At 46.2% G+C, this 19,029-nt stretch overlaps 1 protein-coding gene across 1 annotated transcript in view; it reads right to left on the bottom strand.

Moving 5' to 3' along the window:
* LOC115324323 (serine/threonine-protein kinase BRSK2) overlaps positions 1 to 19,029 on the bottom strand; it is a 127,418-nt gene that overhangs the window by 7,693 nt on the left and 100,696 nt on the right. Inside the window, exons 10-17 of the mRNA XM_042286343.1 lie at positions 16,161 to 16,273; positions 11,850 to 11,971; positions 10,204 to 10,261; positions 9,463 to 9,522; positions 6,290 to 6,528; positions 5,170 to 5,218; positions 4,966 to 5,089; positions 2,030 to 2,228 (exon numbers count right to left, since the gene is read on the bottom strand). Of these exons, the coding sequence (XP_042142277.1) occupies positions 2,030 to 2,228; positions 4,966 to 5,089; positions 5,170 to 5,218; positions 6,290 to 6,528; positions 9,463 to 9,522; positions 10,204 to 10,261; positions 11,850 to 11,971; positions 16,161 to 16,273 (964 nt within the window). The remainder of the gene's footprint in view (positions 1 to 2,029; positions 2,229 to 4,965; positions 5,090 to 5,169; positions 5,219 to 6,289; positions 6,529 to 9,462; positions 9,523 to 10,203; positions 10,262 to 11,849; positions 11,972 to 16,160; positions 16,274 to 19,029) is intronic.

The following is a 19,029-nucleotide window of genomic DNA, read 5'->3' as shown; positions in this document are numbered from 1 at the left end:
CGTACGGCGGCCATAGGAACTAACTTTGTGACGTCATGGCGGGTGCGGTTATTGAGATCGCTTTTGAACAAGTATATTCTCAGTTTAATGTTAACGTTTAGAAATTATTTCGTTCCAACATAAACAAATGAACCGGAATTTTTGTATTCTTTTTCAGTACACGAAGTTTTCGCCGCGCCATCTATCCGGAGTAAGTCAAAGCGTCCCCTCCCCGCTGCACCGCTGCCTAGCAACGTTGGCTGGCTCCTACCGGACGAGCGGTGTAATCAACGCGATATTGGCGACGTGAGCGATCAAAAGTGTCGCTGTGGTCGGCCCACCACAATAGGCCGAATGCTGACTATGACGTCAGCAAAGGATGTCTCATTGACGGAAATAAGAGGAATAAAAGAACTTCAATTTTGACGGTGTTGGCAGTGTTGCTTTGAGAGCGCTATCATTTCAGGCTTCCACCATACCCATTACAAACACCACCGAACTTGTTGTTCACAAGGTAACGACGTCACGAATAATAACTGAATGAGGGCGCCACCGAAACATCTCGCCGCTAATAAAAACCATGTTTCGGCAGCTGCGTGGTTCGTTTTCTTTCTCGTGCGCCTGGTTCGCCTGCCTGCAAGTATACTCTGTTTCACTTTATGTTGTACCGCAGCGAAGGCTAGAAGCGCGAGCGCATAGCGTTGGCAGCTGCCCTTGGTGCACGAGAGCTTGTGCCGCCGAGGTGTGCCATAGAGCAAGGAGCTCGTGCTTGTAGCCTTTCCTGCGGTACAACACAAGGTGAAACAGAGTGTAGGAAGTATTCACTGGCGGCCATAGCTGTTTGCGAGACTGCTGGGCGCGTGCTGATGGCTAGCTTCCAGGGTTCTTTTGCAACGTGCATTCCACACGGTTAAAATGGCCGGTTTTAGCAGCCTATTAATGGGGAGAGAGCGGAGAGTCTGCTCTCGCTGTAGCAACGTTCACAGTGCTAAGGAGAGGGCACGTCCGGAAGCCGCGTACCCCGCGGCGCGTCATGCGCACGTGACCCGGAAAACATTGTATGAGTTGAGGGGCATCCCCAAACGCCATCTTATTTGGCCGGAAGTCCGAAAATCGTTTCATGGGTCCTTTGAGCTGAGACTGGAGCCAAAGACTACAAGCTCAAACTAGCACGCACTCCTGGCTTTGAGACATGCATTTCCAGCGCGAGCGCTCGTTCTGTGAAAGAACGCTTTAAATCAACGACCTCAAGTTCTCGTGATTGTGGCATGGGCTGCAGTTTCAGTTTAGGGCGAACGAAGTATAAGACTAAATTAAGCTAAATTTTTTTTTGTTGTTTTGTAAAAACTATTAAGGAGCGGAATGCCTTGCCTTGAATACGAAACTGTCGTTTTCAAGTTTATTCGCCCCCTGAAATAATGCCTGATGGCGCTGCAGGACCATGATGAATAAGTCACAAAGAAGATACAAAAGACACGGTGTTCACAGGGGACACGATGACAAAATTATTTGCGGACACGCCTTAATCATGTTAGAAGCTCGTTTTCTTCACGTAGTAGATATATGCTTGAAACATTTCTGCAGGCAGTTTGTGTATGATCAATGTCTGCAGACTGTCGTTGGAATGATGCATTAGCAGTGTGGCCGTGGCTTTAATCGTGTAGGTTTCGTATCTCGCCTTGTATTCGCACTCTATCGCTCAAATACTAATAAAAAAAAACATATTTCACGTGATTAGTTACGGTTCTGGTGATTTCCTGTTTAGACGCTTTAGGGACAGGCGTCGTAGAAACTATCCACATACATACTACTAGCTTCGTGGTTGGTGGCTACAAGTATCTGAAGGGAAACACCACCACGGTCAAGATAATGTAGTACGTCCTACGGTCCTGATTGGAATTGTGACTGGCACATGCGAATTTCTTCAGACTGGCGCATTTTTATAATATAAATATACAAGGGCAAAGCTCTCGAGGGTCGAAACTAAAGAAAAACAGAAAACAAAAGTGGTTGCGTCTGTGTGGGCCAAAGGACCAATCGTATACGGTACCCGAAATCAGCGTAAAGCTGATGCAGTAGACGGCCGGTTTGTTGTCCAGGGCACCTCCGCCATTGGGGCTTCCGTCGCCGACGATGCTGATGTCGACGTGAAAGCGGACGTTCCTCTGGAACATTGTCGTACTGCTGGGTCGCTTGTACTCCACTCGGAAGGACATCGGAGACACCACGCTGTGGCTCAGGTCGGCGATCTGCATTTAGAAACGAATGCCAAGGTGTGCGATAGTCCGTTGCTTGCGTCTCCTTGGCTGAGACCTTAAAGCCAGGGTCACACTGCTCATCCATCATACAAAAGACAGTCTGCAAACACGAATCACCGCAATTTCGGTCCTTCAAATTACCGCGTGCCAAGTTTATCATTAAAGGGCCTCTGACACGCCAAAAAAACTTTTTTTTTTCATGATAGGCGTTGAATGGCATATCAGGACATTACACAAAAATTGTTTCACTATAGAGTTAAGTAGTTTTTTTATAAAAAAATAGAAATACGAGGCCGAATTCAAAGTTTCCGCCAGTGCACTGTGACGTAACAGTGTACCGCAAGGTGTCGGGGCGGTCAGAAGGGAGGCATCGACTTACGTCACTAAAAGTGGGTTCGTCGGAAGTCACGTGCGTTTCACTCCTCGTGCTCTCCGCGACCGTGCCTAAACTTTTTTTTATTTTTTTTTAATCTGCTTTTTGTACGAGCGATCGTAGAAAACGAAAACGAAGTTTCAGTTCCACTAGCTCTTTGTCGCTACACCATTGGTTAGTTTGCGTGCTGTAAAAGTTGAGGACGAAGGGTCAGTGGATCGACGTGATGGAGGTAAATGTTGAAAGCGTTGCGAGTACAAGCCCGTGTACGAGTGCACGCCGTCAGTCCGATGATACAGAGCTATACTGGGCACAAAACAAGCTATGAAGTTTTGAAAAAAAATTTGAACGTTCACAGAAATTAGGATTGCTAGCATACGACACGCCCGATCGCATTGCTGAAGGTTGAGACACCGAGGTCGTTGAATCATCGAATACTCTCCAGGCTGAAGATGCCTGCCGTCTAAAGATTGCGAACTGGTCAGTGTAACAAGTACAAGTAAACGTCAAGCATAAAGTACGTGTTTTGTCTAGAACATGAGCAGAACTTGTTTGTAGTTGCACATGCAGCCGATGCGTCGTGATGCCTGAATTCAAGCCTCCTGAGTGCCGCTGCTGCAGGGAGATGAGCAGGAAACTTACAGACCTGCAGTTGAGGTCTCATATCGAGACCTGTGAGTTTTAGTAAACTTCGCCTAGAGTTTTAATCTTCATCACTAAAGTGCATCGAGCATATCCATCGCCTACCCACGGATAGCTGTCCTGCGGGAACCGCAGTCAGCCACCGGTCCATCTTTGTTGGTTTCTCGGAAATAGATGCAGTGGGATCTCTTTTTCAGTTGCTGAAATACCGGGACAGTCCCTCACACAGCACCTTCTAGGCATTGTAGTTGATCACGTCAATTCACTGACTCTTCTTCTACCTTTTTAGCAACATTAAGCGACGAAAAGCAAATAAAAGAAACCTTGTCTGCTTGGATCACTCGTGGAGATGCGGAGAATAACAAACATATTAAAAGAAATATTACACGCGCTCGAGGTAAGCACGAGGAGGGATACAACTCACGTGACTTCCGGCGATGCCTCCCTTCTGACCGCCCCGACACCTTGCGGTACACTGTTACGTCACAGTGCACTGGCGGGAACTTTGAATTGGGCCTCGTATTTTTTATTTTTTTTTAATGAAAAGAACTACGCAACTCATAGTGATACACTTCTTTTGTAATCTCCTGATATGCCATTTTAGCGCCTAGCATGAAAAAAACAATTTTTTTTTTGGCTTGTCAGAGGCCCTTTAAGCTCATTGCCATGCGGCGCACGGATCGCACGGTGACTCACGCTCGATTCTGTATGCAGACTGTATTTTGTATGATGTATAAGCAGTGTGACCCCGGCTTAAGAAAACATCTTTCCCTATTCTGGTCAGAAGTGAAATAAACATTATGTTCTGTCCTGAAGCCTAGTCAAACTATATCACCTATAAACCCAAGCTCGCATAATACTTACAAAAGATAGCTCTTTCATGTCCTGAAGACTAACAGATATTGAAACGTTACTGAAATCAAGTAACTAAAGATTGTTACTCGTTACTCACTCAAAAAGTAACTAAGTACGTTACTCGTTATGCCCGCGTCCCACTAGAGCGACAGACAGAGACGAAAGACAGCGACAAGCCTCAAACCCACGCAGCATGCTCGTGATGGTACCTTTGGCAGGCGTTTAGTCGTTCGGTGCTCGCGAAGTAAGCACGAGCGATTGCAAGCCTGCCAAAGACACCCTCGCGTACATGATGCTCGTGTTTGAGCATAGCCTCCGTTACTCTACAAAGCGTCTCAAATCGCGAAAGACTCTGGTTTGAGGCTTGTCTTTGTCTTTTGTTTCTGTATGTCGCTCTAGTGGGACACAAGTATTACTGTGATTTTAGAGAAACACGCGTTATTTTTTCGTGTTTCTGAATGTGGTAGGTTTTATGAGGCAGTAGCCGCTTGCAATATTTGTCAACATTTTCTTGATTTTTAACACCTTAATTCAATGATAGCTGTGGCAAGAATGACATACCTTCCGTATCCTTTTATGGTCTTTCTAGCGTTTATCCGTCGTGAAAATTACAATCCCGAGCTGGGGTAAGAACTAAGTTCGGTACTTGTACTGCATACGTGCGCCTCCAGATGCAACTAAACACCGTCATTCGTTGCCTGATCAAGTATTCACAAAAATTCTTGACTCGTTCCTTCTGTTAAGAAGTAATTAGGTCGTCACTTTCTTACCAAAAAAAGTAACCGGTTACAAGTAACATGTTGTTTGTAACGCGTAACGGTTAAGTCTGAAGACTCGCATAACATCGTAGAAGCTCACCGACAGAAAGGCGTGAATGAGATCGGCCTTGACGGAACTTAGAGGACGGTCCTTCACCAGTATCACATGGCTCTCTTCTCTCTCGTTGGTCATCAGGCCGCCGAACCAGGAGCGTTTCGAGAGCCTACAAGATACGTCCATTGTGTCACAAACGTGTTCCTAACTAACCCGTGTTTGGAGAACCACAGGGGATGTTGCACTTACTCTGGCGACGAGTCGGGGGTTAGGCTGACTTCGTCTGACGCGGATGGCACTGAAAAAAGCACAAAAGGTGTTGAACCTACTTGACGGAGGCTCAAAGAAATTTCCCTATTGCAACGCCATGACTGAGATTAGGTGTAAAAAATAAAACATGGATGCCAGTAAGCTGGTATAAATTACTGGCAGAATTGGGGATTAAAAAACAAACAGTCTCCAATATCTTACTTTATTTTTTCGATCGTCTCTCTATGACTAAAGCACCGAAGCCTGCAACTTTACCTCGTATACAAAACAAAAGAACAACACATGTTTTACAATACTTTATAACAGATCAGGGGTTGAACTACAACAAACATTCTGTACACAGCGTTGGCCTCATAAAGGTCATGCAGAAATATTCAGTACAAGGGCCTTGCTATCTTGCTGGTTTTGGCCAGAGGCACTTGCGACTGTTTATAACCGGACAGGCTAAAAACCGGCTTTAAGCCTTTTGTGACTGCTTAGGACCGACTGCGCTGCTGTGCATACGTTTTTAGGCAGTCACAAGAGATTTACAAAACCGATTTTTAGGCCCTCCGGTCCTAAGCAGTCACAAGTGTGTGAACCAGTCTTCATAGAAAGGCGGGTTCTCACTCTTGCAACGGCTTACGATCGGGGAGGCTAAAACCCGAATTTGAAGCCTTTCCTGATGGCTTACGATCTGCTCCGCAGCAGAGCAGCCAGTCGTAAGCCGTCACAAGAGCTTTAAAAACCGGTCGTGTCGCAGCCGGTTTCAGTAAAACGCGAGTGTGTGAACCGGCCTTAACCCTTTCCTTGAGCTCATGCAGGCAGAACACCGTGAAAAGCTACGCCTGCGTCTGTGTTTTCCAGGCCGCCATGCCCACAACTTGTGAGGCGACGTAATTGTAAAGACTGGTCCACTTGCGTTTGGTTGCAACTGTGCCACAACTGGTTTTATGTCTCTTGTGACTGCTTCCGACTGATCAAGCACAACCGGTCGTAAGCAGTCACAAGAGGCCTAAAAATCGGCTGTGTCGGAGGCGGTCGTAGCCCAACAGAGGTGTCTGAACCAGCCTTAAGATGGACTTTCTTAGCGTGTGGTGCGGCAGTGGCGCCCTCTCACTCTGCATCTTCCTCCTGTGGAAGCGCGGACTTCCCAGGAAGCTGTTCTTGATGGTGTGGAGCCGCGAGCGCCAGTAGGGCTGGCTCAGGGACGGGGAGCCCGGCGGCGTGTTGAGGGGGCTCTCGTCCGGGGTCGTGGCGCCGCGCGGAGAAGGCCTGGGCGAGTTGAGCGGGGACACCGCGGGACTCGGGATGCCGCTGCCCGGATGCAGGCCGCCGGCGCCGCTGCCGCGACGCATGCTGCAAGTACCGCCCGCGAAATAGGCGATCAGCGACCGTAACCCAATCTCTGCCTCGTTCCTCCTTAGGTCCTGACGCAGTCGACGTTACGAGTGTGATGAGACCAATCATAAACAGAAAAGGCATAGTGACTTGCGCTCTTGCCGCTGCTTGATTGGTCCCGTTAGCACGTGGCGTCGGCTACGCATGGATTTAAGCTGAAACGAAGTATAAAAATGTCCTTCTGGGCGCTGCCATATTTGTCTACTGTGCCTTAGAACGTGTTTTGAGCATGCGCTACTCTTCCGAGTAATATCAGGCGCCACAGTACAGTGACTCCGCGGATTTCACCTGGGCGATAAGGGCTGCAAATGGGCATTCGCAACTCCATAAAGCCTAGAGTTGAAAGAGGAACCAACTCAAGTAATGGGGACCGTTATCAATTTAATAGTTTGCGCAAATTGCTTGCACTTCTGCATGCGTGCGTTGTCCCTTAACAAGGAGTATAGACGTTTTCTGTGTACTCTCGTCTCCAACCACCTATTAGGCGTATCCGGTATGGGCGACGAAAAATAATCCAACGTTTCAACCTGCAAATTGTAAAAAAATAAAGGGGAGGCAAAACGACAAAGTGTGATGTTTACGCTTATATCCTAAATGCCTTCTATTGGCGTGGCAAAGGCAAAACAATGTTTTCGCCCATACTGGAAGTAACGTCAATTCAAGATGGCGGCGCACTTGCAGAAAAGGTCTATAGAGGAAGGTTAGAAGGAAGCGTTTAGAGACGTTCAACGCTTTCGCAACCGTCTATTTTGCATCCTACACGCGGCCCATAAATCACGTGACCCAGGTCGAGCAGTTGGAGTCACTCTCAGACTACGCAACTCCAAAAGAGGCGACGCCACCCAGCTGAGCAAGGGGCTGCCGCCCATAGAAAGGAACAGTGAAAACTGGCTTGGGCTGGTCACTTATACTTCGTCTCACCTAAAGTGTCCTGAGGAGGTTTCTGAGATCGCCTGAATATAGCGATTACTAGCTCTGCTGACTCTAAGCATCCTAGAAATCCCAAAATCACGACGGTAGGCGGTCGATTTCCATTTTAAAAAAGCAATCAAAGATCGCAGCACACCGATATCATCTTCAGCGTTCGGGCAGTGGTGAAGAGCGGGCGTGCGACATGCCGTGATATTAGGGAGTTTTAGTAGACCGTGTTTCCCCCTCCGCTAACCCTCCGCTACGGAGAAACCGCCACTGCGCCTGCGCGCCGATGGCCTTGGCTGTAGAGTTCCGGGTAGCAGAGGGGCTTAGCAGAGGGGGAAACACGGTCTACTAAAACTCGCTATTAGCGGCGCCAAAAGTGCGTCGTCAGAGAACGCGCTGTCTTCGGAGATTCGCTATCACCCGGATCGGCGATTGGGCTTTCGCCTTCAGTCGTCTTGGGAATAACATGAGACCCTGTGTCAGCGCTGGTGAGCAGATGCTCACCAGCGCTTATAGGCAACCTGCAATGCTGTTTGGTTTGGCGCCATCTAGCGACTGAAGGAAGAAATATGGGGTACCCCCTGGGAGTGGGGGCTGCATTGTTCAAACGTGAGCTTTTACTCTGGTGGCGCCGCTTAGCCTAGTGTCTGAAGCAAGAAATACTGGGTATCCCAGGAAGCCGGGATCGCGTAACGTGCCAGTAGAGCGGAGGCTACGGAACTGGCGGGCCAATCGGAACGTGACTGCATATCACCAGAGCGCGCCTCAACTCCGAAGAAGTATCAGGCTTTTCGCTGCGTCATGCTCCGATATGTGTGCGTTGCGCTCGTATACATCGCACATTTCGATGCCTTTGCCACGCAATGTGGGGCTTATAGTTCACCCTTTGCCAAGTTACAACGAGACAGGGTATAACCGTGCGCTCTCACCCTGCTGGCGCCGCCTGTCCATTGCCGGCTGGCTATATGCAATTTCTATGTTTACAAAATCACAGCTGTGGTTTTTTTCAGACGATTATTTCAGTATACATTCACAGTCCGCAAACAAATGTTCATTCTTCGACTACTCTTACTTGCTTCTATCATCTACAGAACATACACATTTCGTAATAACATCGTTTGCAATGGAAGAGGTTTTGCAGCGGATATCGGAGGCGTGTTTCGTGTAAGTCGTTTCCTGATGTCACAGTTTCGCCTGACGTGACGTCCTTTGACACTGTGACGTCACATGGCATAAAGGTTAAGTGTGCTACGTGATTGTGTGTGGTCGGTGAGCAGCAAAGTTGGCAGCAGAGTGTAGAACGCTTCGGCTGTCGCCGCTGTTTGCTGGCAGCACGCGGCAAGGATCCGGGAATCTTTTTTTCCCCGACCCATTTAGAGCCGACAGACACGCCAACGCGGTCCAGTCCGCCGTGTACGCCGTCACAGAAACGATTTGTGGAGTTACATGTGAACGTATTCCACACAAGTCACAGCTCTCTCAACCGGTCTGCGAACACGCAAGTTAAGTTTGCGCAAAATCGGTCGACCGGGCTGCTTTCAGTCAGCTCCACATTAAGCTTGACATTGAAGGATACATGCAACTTCTGGGCTTTGACGTACTGCCCAAAGCGCAAGACTGTACTACCGCAAGTTCAAGGGATATTCGATTTACCAATACCTCCCTAAGGGCACATGAGGCGCATCTGCAAGATAATGTAAATCCGAGTCTGCGCTTCATGTGTCGTACATGTTTCTGCCTCTGTCTTCGCCCTCTGCGCAGCATATTTACTTCATTAGACATGAAAGAACTAGCCCGCCAAAAGATGTTACTCAAAGATTTGTCGTGACTCTATTCGCATATTTCTACATATGGAACGAGTTTAAATTAAATTGATATCTGTTTAAAAACATGCTACTTCTGTGACAGCCATGTAACCTAACCACGTATGTTGGTGATGGTCAATTTACTTCGTGGTTGGCGGTTGACACTTACCCGTACGGGTACCTCCGCGGCGTGATCGGAGATCCGTCGCTCAACATGTCGAAGGAATATCTATGTGAAACAAAAAGAGGCAGGTTAAATAATTTGCTTTGTATTTGACCCAAAAGAAATAAGAGCTGAATAACGGCAATCTATATAAAATGATTTTATAAAGTAAGGGTTTGTTCTATGAACTCCTAGGAAGACATCGAAGCCACTAAATATTTTGGCAGTAGCCTTATTTTGACGCGGGTCATAATCATCTGAAGGAGTAGAAATTGAAGTAGGGAATTGGTCGCCTGTGTCGCTTACGGCCATCCTTCTTCCCAAATGCTTCGTTTTCGATTTAAAGATTTTGCGCCACTCTAAAACGTTGGCCCATACACTTGTGTTAAAAAGGCTTATTAAAAGACATGATTTTCTTCCGAAGTAATTACAAAATTATTAATAAAATGATATCTGTTTCAATCCGCAGTAGAACCTTTCAAAACGGCACATCATCATTCTAACAAGCGTGGTACTGTTTCCGAAGTACGTATGTTCGCAGTTCTATTATGTAACATAATGTTGTTTACTTGCAACACCTTTGGTAGAGGATGCAACTTTGAAACCAGATTTATGTCTTAGAAGCCACTGAACGCTCGAACATGAAAGTTTTAGAATTACATCTTCGAAATATTTCCTCCTTCGGCTCACAACACATCACAAAATGTCGTGCACATCATTCGTATGTACAAGCTCTTGAGTTCTCACCTGGGACCCGCTCTTCCGTTGACTTGACACGTATCCACTCTTTTCCGTGGTGGGTCAGCTGATAAATAAGTAGACATATTGTAGCCAAACCACAACACAACATAACATATACAGCAACAATGCAAGCACGCACTAGGTAATTGTTTTACGCGCTAAGCATTCATTCCTTTTGAACTGAGTCCGTAGTAAGTCTGTTTTTCTAGAAAATATTCATTTATGCACTATAAAAAACCAGCTTGGAGGTTAAAAAATGCGAACCCATCCTCGATCCTTGGTGAGAAATGCTCCTGTGGTTTAAATAAGCGAAGACTGGTGCCTACAAGGTTAAGATATCAATATTGTTTTATTCAATATAACTTTTAGGAGCTACTACAGTGATTTAACGTAAACGAAATTGCTACTCATTTACGACTACTCGCTGTCAAATGCACTTAATACGAAACTGTCGATGCGTAGCCACTGTCAGGTGATTGGGGACCCTTTCAGCAGTTCACCATTCTACGTGATCAGACTGGATTTGATAGCGTGCGGGCCTCAAGGCAGTTATGGAGGCGCCTTAAGAAGCAGCATGCTACCATTAAATAATTGTATTGTATTTTCAGGGCTATAGTTCTTTCGACAATACATCTTAAAAAGTTGAAATTTTACCCGATGCGGACGATCTACAGGTGCGGACTATACAAGGATTTTTTTTTCTAGACTGTTCACTGTGACAGGACGTCATAGATACAAAAATATCGGAGCATGTTAATGTTGATTTATGTATGAGGCAAGCTTCCTTGTCAGGTTATACGTCAGGCATTTGTCAAGATGTGCTGTGTAGGATCATTTTACGTTCGGATTCGTCAATAAGTACGGACTATACACGCCGTGCGGACTATAGTCCAAAATACGGTAATGTAATGGAGACTCTTTGCTTTCCAACAATACAATATTTTAGTATGTATCCACTTTGGTTCAGATTCAGCCTCATACTTGACATATTCAGCCTTCAAGGTAAATAATTTCTAAACATATCGCATTCTCATTAAATGAGTTCCGACCTGAATTTTCTCGCCTATCTTTCTTGGCGCACTGCGAGGGCTGAGTTTCATGCCCGTTTCAGTGCAATGCCGCTTTGTCGTACGGCGAAATTACTCGGCGATTTTGATCATGGTGCCGTTCAGCGTCAGATTGTACTTTGTGAGCTTTGTCTTCTTGAACCAATCGGTGTGCACGTATGACATCAGCTCCACCGAGATAGAATTAGAATCTTTCCCTGACTTTTAGATTTCTTTAATTGTCAAACGCACATTCAACAACACAAAAATTAGATCTGCAAAACACATACACTTTAAAACTTCTAGATTTTTTTTTTCATTCCAGGTTATTCCAGTTTGTAACTTGAAGCTAAAAAAATAGATTAAGGTAATACCCTAGTCACATGGCAAAGTTGTTGTCATTTCCAACAAATGACATTCCCTGATCGACCAATTAAACGCGCGCCACTTCTGGCGCGGCACAGTGCGCGCGTTTCGATCATAGTTAACATCACGAGCTGGTTCGCCGATCACTTAATGTCATCCGATATACATGACCTCCACTTTGCCCTGTGGCGTGGGTATGAAGCGGTCGCGTGTGAAGGTAGAAGCAGCCGAAGGACTTACGTCTATTTTCCTTACCCGATTCGGACCGGCTACGGATAATGATCTCGGTCTCGTCTTCGTACGAGGGTTTCCGGCGCTTCCGGTCAAGCAGCAGGAAGTAGATCACTTTCTCCGTGTTGTGGCTGCGCACGAGCAGAACGAAACAAGCGCGTGAGCACATGATGCCAGCTGCTTTTCTACTCGCGCAGACAAGAAACGTTGGCGTGCAAGCTATTCTAAGGGACATGTAGGGTCTCTCTTGATATCCTTCCGGCGAAATCTCGTGCTTTCAAAATTTCTAAATTTTTTTTTGCTTTCTTTTAATTGATAGTTTTAAGGGTGACACTTTGGAGGGATTTTGGTGTCGGCGTTTGTTGTCTGTCATCGCAGCGGCGATGGAAAGACCCTTCTTCTCTTTCCTCATGAAGCGAGGAGAGAGAAGTCGCATGTTTCCATTGGCCGTGTCACACGATGATAAAAGAGAGGAGAGCCACAACGACCGACTAGTAGCGGTGCGACGACGAAAAAGTGTCAGCGGATAGCCTTTTACGTCGCCTGCTAACGATAACATCAAAGCAGGTGTTTTGAAACTTGCGTTATACGAGATCCCACTCTGGCACTATACAGCTTCAGCGCGTAAGGCTCGAGGGTTTGTGAAACCTCCACCGCGTTTGACTTTACTATGACATCTCTACTTCTCGAACCCAACTCGAAGCGTAATATATGTTCTGCCAAAATACGTTGCCTTGCACCCTCCTTGCTCGCAGAGCTTCGCCTCGTTTATCTGCATGCGTCCCTCTCTCCGCTCATCGCTAAACATCAACATTACCCCCTCCCTTCACCGCTCAACAACATCGGGGAAACATGCGCCTTCGCTTGCGTCGTCACTGCCACTGACTTTTCATAATTGCGCCGCCGCGCCAAGGCCATACTCCGTCCCAGGAATGAGCGCGGAGGGAACGGCTGGCTTCCGCGGCTCGCGACCGGTGTCGCGTCCACACTGATGGCCAACAAGAGGTTGGTGGTCGGTTTGCCTACTTACTTAAGCGAGCATCCAGTTTCTCGCCTTGCCCACTTACTTTACTGATCACCGAGCACTCGTGGCAGTCGTCAGTGGCATTTATGGCGTCAACCACGACGGCAATGTGCACTAACCACTTCGCAACTCCGTCCTCTGGTACGAGACGACGCCATTTTTCCCGCAATGCGCGAACTTACTACGGCTATCGCTTTTAGTTCTTCGCACATTAAAGCCAAAAAAGGCTTTTTTTTTTTCTAACTGGACAGGGTCAGCCAGCGTTCTCCCGGTGTTGAATGTCACAGATATCTTGCTTCTAGACAACGCTGTGGCGGTTTAATGTTCGGCTAACAACTCTGGTCAAACTCCTGCTGCCCTATGAGTTCCCAACTTCTCCATGGCTTGAATTTTCGTCTTGTTTTCCGCGTCCTTTTTATTTTAGCAGAAACACAATGCACTCTACCATAACCTCCTCTATATTCACAAACCCAAAAGTTCGACGACAGAGCCATGGAGTACCCCGTCGCAGATTTGGAGCGCGAGGATCTGGTAGCACAGAGCATAAAAGAGCCATGCATTTCTGGGGGATCTTGGACGTCAGGGCACAGCTTTTGCAGTGGCGAGGACCCGAAACAGAACTGTTCGCTCGGAAGAAGTGTGTTTCGGCGTCTCGCCGCAGCGAGGCGCCAGTCACGAGGCTCTCCTCTCATCCGTTGTCTGCCGCTCCACCTTTTCCTATTCGGCGGCCGCTTCTCGCGGCGATCTGCCAGGCTTTGTCAGTATATATGAGGTTATGACTCTACTCACTATTAGGATTGGAACGGTGGGGAAGTTCTTTAGTTGTGCCGCCTCCATCGCAAGCTTCTTTCATAACGCCTCAGTGTTTCGTGAGCACTGAGCATGCACGCGTAGCCAAAGCAGATGAAAGGCAACGAGCGCGCACTGTAGGCCGGGCATCGGAAAGAAAATGACCTGCCGTTTTCATCCTCTTAGTAGCCACAGCGAACTAACGCTGTGTGATGCGTGAATTCCTTCTTGTTGACCTTGTTATTAACTGCGCTGTTTTTCACCGTTCAGGTCTAAGAAATACAGGGCGTTTCGTTTTAGGATTTTCAGATTTGTTTTTAAAAAGCCGTAAAACCTTCCTGGTTTGTAGAAATGAGTTGTACGACCGGGGGACGCAATATAGGAGATAATCCTCGCAATATGTCGGTTAATTAAATAAATAGGTTAATAAACGTTTAAAATTAGTAAGAATACAGATATAATTCTAATTCTAACTTTGGGCTGCTGCCAACGCTATGAGCTCGCGCTTCTAGCCTTCGCTGCGGTACAACATACGGTGAAACGGAGTATAGTCTTTATTCCCGCTAACTGAAAAGTTAATTTCCATATTCTAGTTAATTAACCGATTTATCGTGACACTTAGTCCCTTATATTTTGTGCCCTGGCCGTATAACTAACCTGCATGGACCGCATTAATGTAGTTTTCACGGCTTTTTTTTACGAATCTGTAAAGCTTAAAAGAACACCCTGTGTATTCATGCGGTACAATTATAGGATTTTGAAATATCATAACGTGCACCTGAAAGAAACTGATTCATATGGTTCACCGGAAAGTTTAGCCGTCATTCTACTAAAGAGTGTTTTACTGACATGCACACGCAAGGAGTCAAACATGCGTAGGAATGAATGAGGCGAGACATTCGGGAGAATCATGAGTTGGAATTGCAAATCCAACGACTTGCGGGTTGGCACTAGCGCTCTAAATGCCCGTTCACACACTTGCGACTGGTTCGGAGAGCCCGCCTCTTAAAGCCTCTTAAAACTCTCCCACGCCGAGAGGCGCCAACAATCGTATGGCTGTGAAACACTTAGTTTCCGTATATTTTCAACTTTTCGACTTTTCGAGTTTTTTTTGTTTTTTTGGCTGGAAAGATTTTTGACAATGTTATAAACAATTATTTCTAATAGATAATACGTACAATTAATCTCGAAATTGGCGCAGAACCTTCGAATGCAATTCCAGGATCGCCTCACAGCTGTCGCTAGCGTGCCAGTGAGTTCTCCCGTCGTAAGAGGTCACAAGAAGTCGGTCCTAAGCAAACGCAAGTGTGTGCACGGGCCTTTGCGTGAGCGACTGTCGACAACCTTAATACAAATAAAGTATATCGGAAAAATATGCATCTTGAAAATTCATTTTTCATAGCAGGGATAGGCTAGCCTATATGTAGGAGTGTAGCTGGTCCCCTTGTGACCGGCAACATAATTATTATGTTGTAGGTTTAAAACCTACAACATAATAATCGAAAATTGAGGTCAAAAAGAGAAATCTGAGGTGCTTGAAAGGTACGCAATACCCAGAATATTTGCGAACTACGGAAAGAGAATAAAATGTCATTATATTCCTTCCCTCTTTAATAAATTACCCGATAATTTGATTAGTATATTATCCATGCGAACGGCTAAGAAAGCTCTTAAAAAGTGGTGTCTAGAGTGTAAAATCTGATTTCCCTGTTGTTTAGTGTTTTTTCCTGAGTAATTTCTGTGTTTTTTCCTGAGTCATTCCTGAGTCATTTCTGATTTCCCTGTTGTTTAGTGTGTTTTTTTCCTGAGTCATTTCTCTGTTATGCGATGTTGATGTTCAATTGTTGTCTATTTTGGTATGTTCCACGTGAGTCGTATGGTGTTTAAATTTCTTAGAATTTCAGTGTTCGGTGATATGTTTGATTTTCGTATGGAGAGTAGTCTCATTTACATGGCGCAAATATTGCTGTGTTTTACAATTCTGTTTAATTTCTTTATTTATAGTGCTACTTGCAATACTGCCTTCTATTCCTTTTATTTTGTAAAGATTTTGATCTGCCTGGTCCCACGGACAAGCAATCTTCTTTGCTTTTGTGGGCCAGTTATTGTAAGTGTTTTTTCAAAGGAATAAAAGACATTATTATTTATTATTAAATACGCCCGTCCTAAATTTACGTACAAAAATGTCAACCAACCACCAATATTTAATGTGCATCAATACGGAGAAAGTAATCACCACCGACAATGATAACAACGTGCAATAATTGTTCAGCACGATATTGTCTACCCTCATCGGAATGTTGCAGTCAACCAGCACACATAATGAAGAAATTGATCATCCGAACTGGACTCGTACATTTAAATTATTAAATAACTTTGCTCCGTCTTTAATTAACCATCGTCGTCGGTGTACTTATATAATGTGCCAGTCGTAAACATGGCTTCTCTATTTTATGAGTCACTGCTGCGCGCAGTCGCGGCAGGGGAGTGCAGCGACGCTAACTCACGTCGTACTGAGCAATTCCTTGACCAGTCTCTCCTTGTCCTTGAAACATCCTAGAGAAGTCATGTTCGACAAGACATCCGGGTCGATGTCGTCCACGCAGGGAATGATGTGGGTCTGTTGTGGACAAGACATGAGAACACTCAGAAAACAGCACAAGTGTAAACAATCCGGCGTTAAAGAGAGAGCAAGTCAGGACGTCAGAATAACCAAGGTACCCAAACGATCTCCTAAAAACGACCCACTGAGACGACACGTATTCTCGCTGTTTGAACAAAACAAAAATGTAACAATGAATTTGTTTAGAAGCTTTAATTAAATCGGAATTATTCGAGCAATCAAAAATTTAAAATATGCGACGACGTTCTGGATAATGTTGTTAGGTGATTAAAACCCAGTCACTCTGCTCATACATCATGTCTGCGGACAAAAACTGTCTGCGGACATGATGATAGAGTTATCTGCGGGCACGCCTTAATCACATTTGGTTCGTACATATGTACACCCGCCGGAAATATGAAGGTGAACACGTTACCTGGTCTCTTGCCTGTTTTAAGGCTCCCTAAAGCTATATTAACTCTCAACGTCTCAAATGGTGCGTGGCCAAGGGTCTAAACTTTACGTTCTAGCCCTCTTCTGGAACAGAGCTTGTTCCAAGACTTGCAGGAGCGTCAAAACAAGAAGATGACTGCTCACCTTCATATCGCTCACGGGTGTACGCTTTGAACGAATCTGCAGACAGTTTTTGCATGACCAATGTTACAGGGCCTTAAAATAAGGAAGAAACGATCCTCAGACAGACTGCCTTTTGCATGAGGTATTACATGATTAAAGATTAAAACAGCGCAAGGACACGGACAAGAACAAGAAGGTAGACAAACAAGGCGCTGTTTGTTTCATGTTCTTGTCCGTGTCCTTGCGCTGTTTTAATCTTTAATCATGAAATACCAACTAGCCCAAACTTCTACTTTAATGAGGTATTAGTAGTGTGACCACGACTTTAAGCGACCGTCCACTCTCCGCTTTTGCGTTAGAAAGTCGTTCTAACATTAATGTTTACTTCGTCGGCGGTGTTCGAAGTTGCCGGAAAAGAATTTGAGATGTCCGGCCCGGAGCTTAGGCGAAAGGCATGTCTTCTTTTTATTATTGTACCACCGGCTCCCGAGATCCACTAGAGCGAGCAAGAGCGAGAGCCTGCACGAGCAACTCGTGCTTGCTGTGCTCGGTTCTGTGGCGAGCTCATTGTTTTCATTTAGAGCACAAAGGATTTTTTTTAGTGAGGCAGGTATCAAGAGGTGCGACTCTACAACTTTATATATGCGGAGAACTAGTGCCACTAAATAAGCTACGCTTCAGAGTAACGACACTTGGCCATATTGTGGCTTAAAATCATGGCTGCCAGTTATCTGGAGCTCTATCTGAAATCACAGGAAACGCTTTTCCGTCCTCCACAAATGTTTAAGCAGTTCGCGACAGAGCAAATCAATATTACAAGAGCTTTCTAACACCGAATATATTGCTGAGGAAGCCGCACTTCTGAATCAAGACGATCGGCAGTTGCGTCTGCTCTGCACAAGCCCCAAAATGGCGGCGCCCACAACAATGTCGGGGAACGGAGTGCCGATACTCTAAGCGCAGCTCATTTAGTGGCTCTACGGAGAACAAGTCGTCGGCTTATTGCGCGGGAGTGGCGGTTACGTCAGAGCGACGCCGAGTCCTGATTGGCTCTGATTGAAAGGATATCAAGTACACCTCAAGGAATCTGGGACTATGGTCTACGCACTGTATTGTTACGCTTTATGCTCAGCGTATCTCGCCCATGCTGTTCTCTTCTATCCTTTTAATCCAAACCTCATTTCTTCTTCTTCCGTCACGCTATCCCCTCACAAAAAATAAATGACAGTAAGTTCAGTTCAAGCTGAGCAGCCCTCGTACCGAGCAAGGCGGTTTCTGTGAACCACGAGCATGCGCGAACGAGCATTGCGTTGCACGCGGTTGAACCCCATGGTTCAAGCGCGTGACAACAATGAATGGTCCTTGCGAGTTACGCTGTAGTTTGGGCTAAAGCCCCCGTTTCCGCAGAGGGTTGTAAAGCCACACTTTGTCTCCCGGTTGAAACATTTCTTGCGTGGTGTGCTCGTCGTATCGTGCCTTCATTCGCTGGAAAGCGATAGACAGGCGCCCTCGAACAAAGTCGTATGTCCGCTCGAGACGCATCATCAGGTCACTAAGATAAGACGCGGGGTCAGAGGAACGGTCTGGTGATCTTGAGAAAGCGAGGTCGCACGGCATGCGAATTTTTTGTCTAAAAAGAATCATGGCGGGTGTGTACCCGGTGACTTCGTGAACTGCTGTTCGGTAGGAGTAGAGGAACAGAAGGACAAAGCAGTCCCGGTCGTCAAGATGGTCGTTGACAAACATCGCCAAATGCTGCAGTATGGTGCCATTAAAACGCTCCACGAGGCCATTGGACTGTGGATGCAGTGGCGTCGTTCTTGTTTTGGTGATGTTGAACAGTCGACAGACATCCTGAAAGACCTGTGACTCGAAATTTCGTCCTTGTTGTGAGTGTAATGACAAGGGTGCGCTGTACCGGGATATCCAGTTACCAAAGGACCTGCCACGACAGGGGCGGTTTGGCCAGGAATAGCGATGGCTTCTGGCCATTTCGAGAAATAGTCTACAATGACAAGGAGAAACCTGTTGCCAGTTTGCGTTCGTGGTAGAGGACCGAGAACGTCTATGGCGACCCGTTCAAATGGTGCTCCACTGACGCGTTCTTGCAATGGAGCCTGTACTTTTTTGTGTGGGCCCTTACGCGAAGCGCACAGGTCGCACTGACGGCACCACAACTTGACATCATTGTGGCACTG

The sequence above is a fragment of the Ixodes scapularis genome, unplaced genomic scaffold, assembly GCF_016920785.2.
Source record: "Ixodes scapularis isolate PalLabHiFi unplaced genomic scaffold, ASM1692078v2 PGA_scaffold7__128_contigs__length_106722199, whole genome shotgun sequence".
NCBI lineage: Eukaryota > Metazoa > Arthropoda > Arachnida > Ixodida > Ixodidae > Ixodes > Ixodes scapularis.
This window is presented reverse-complemented; position numbering and strand designations above follow the sequence as displayed.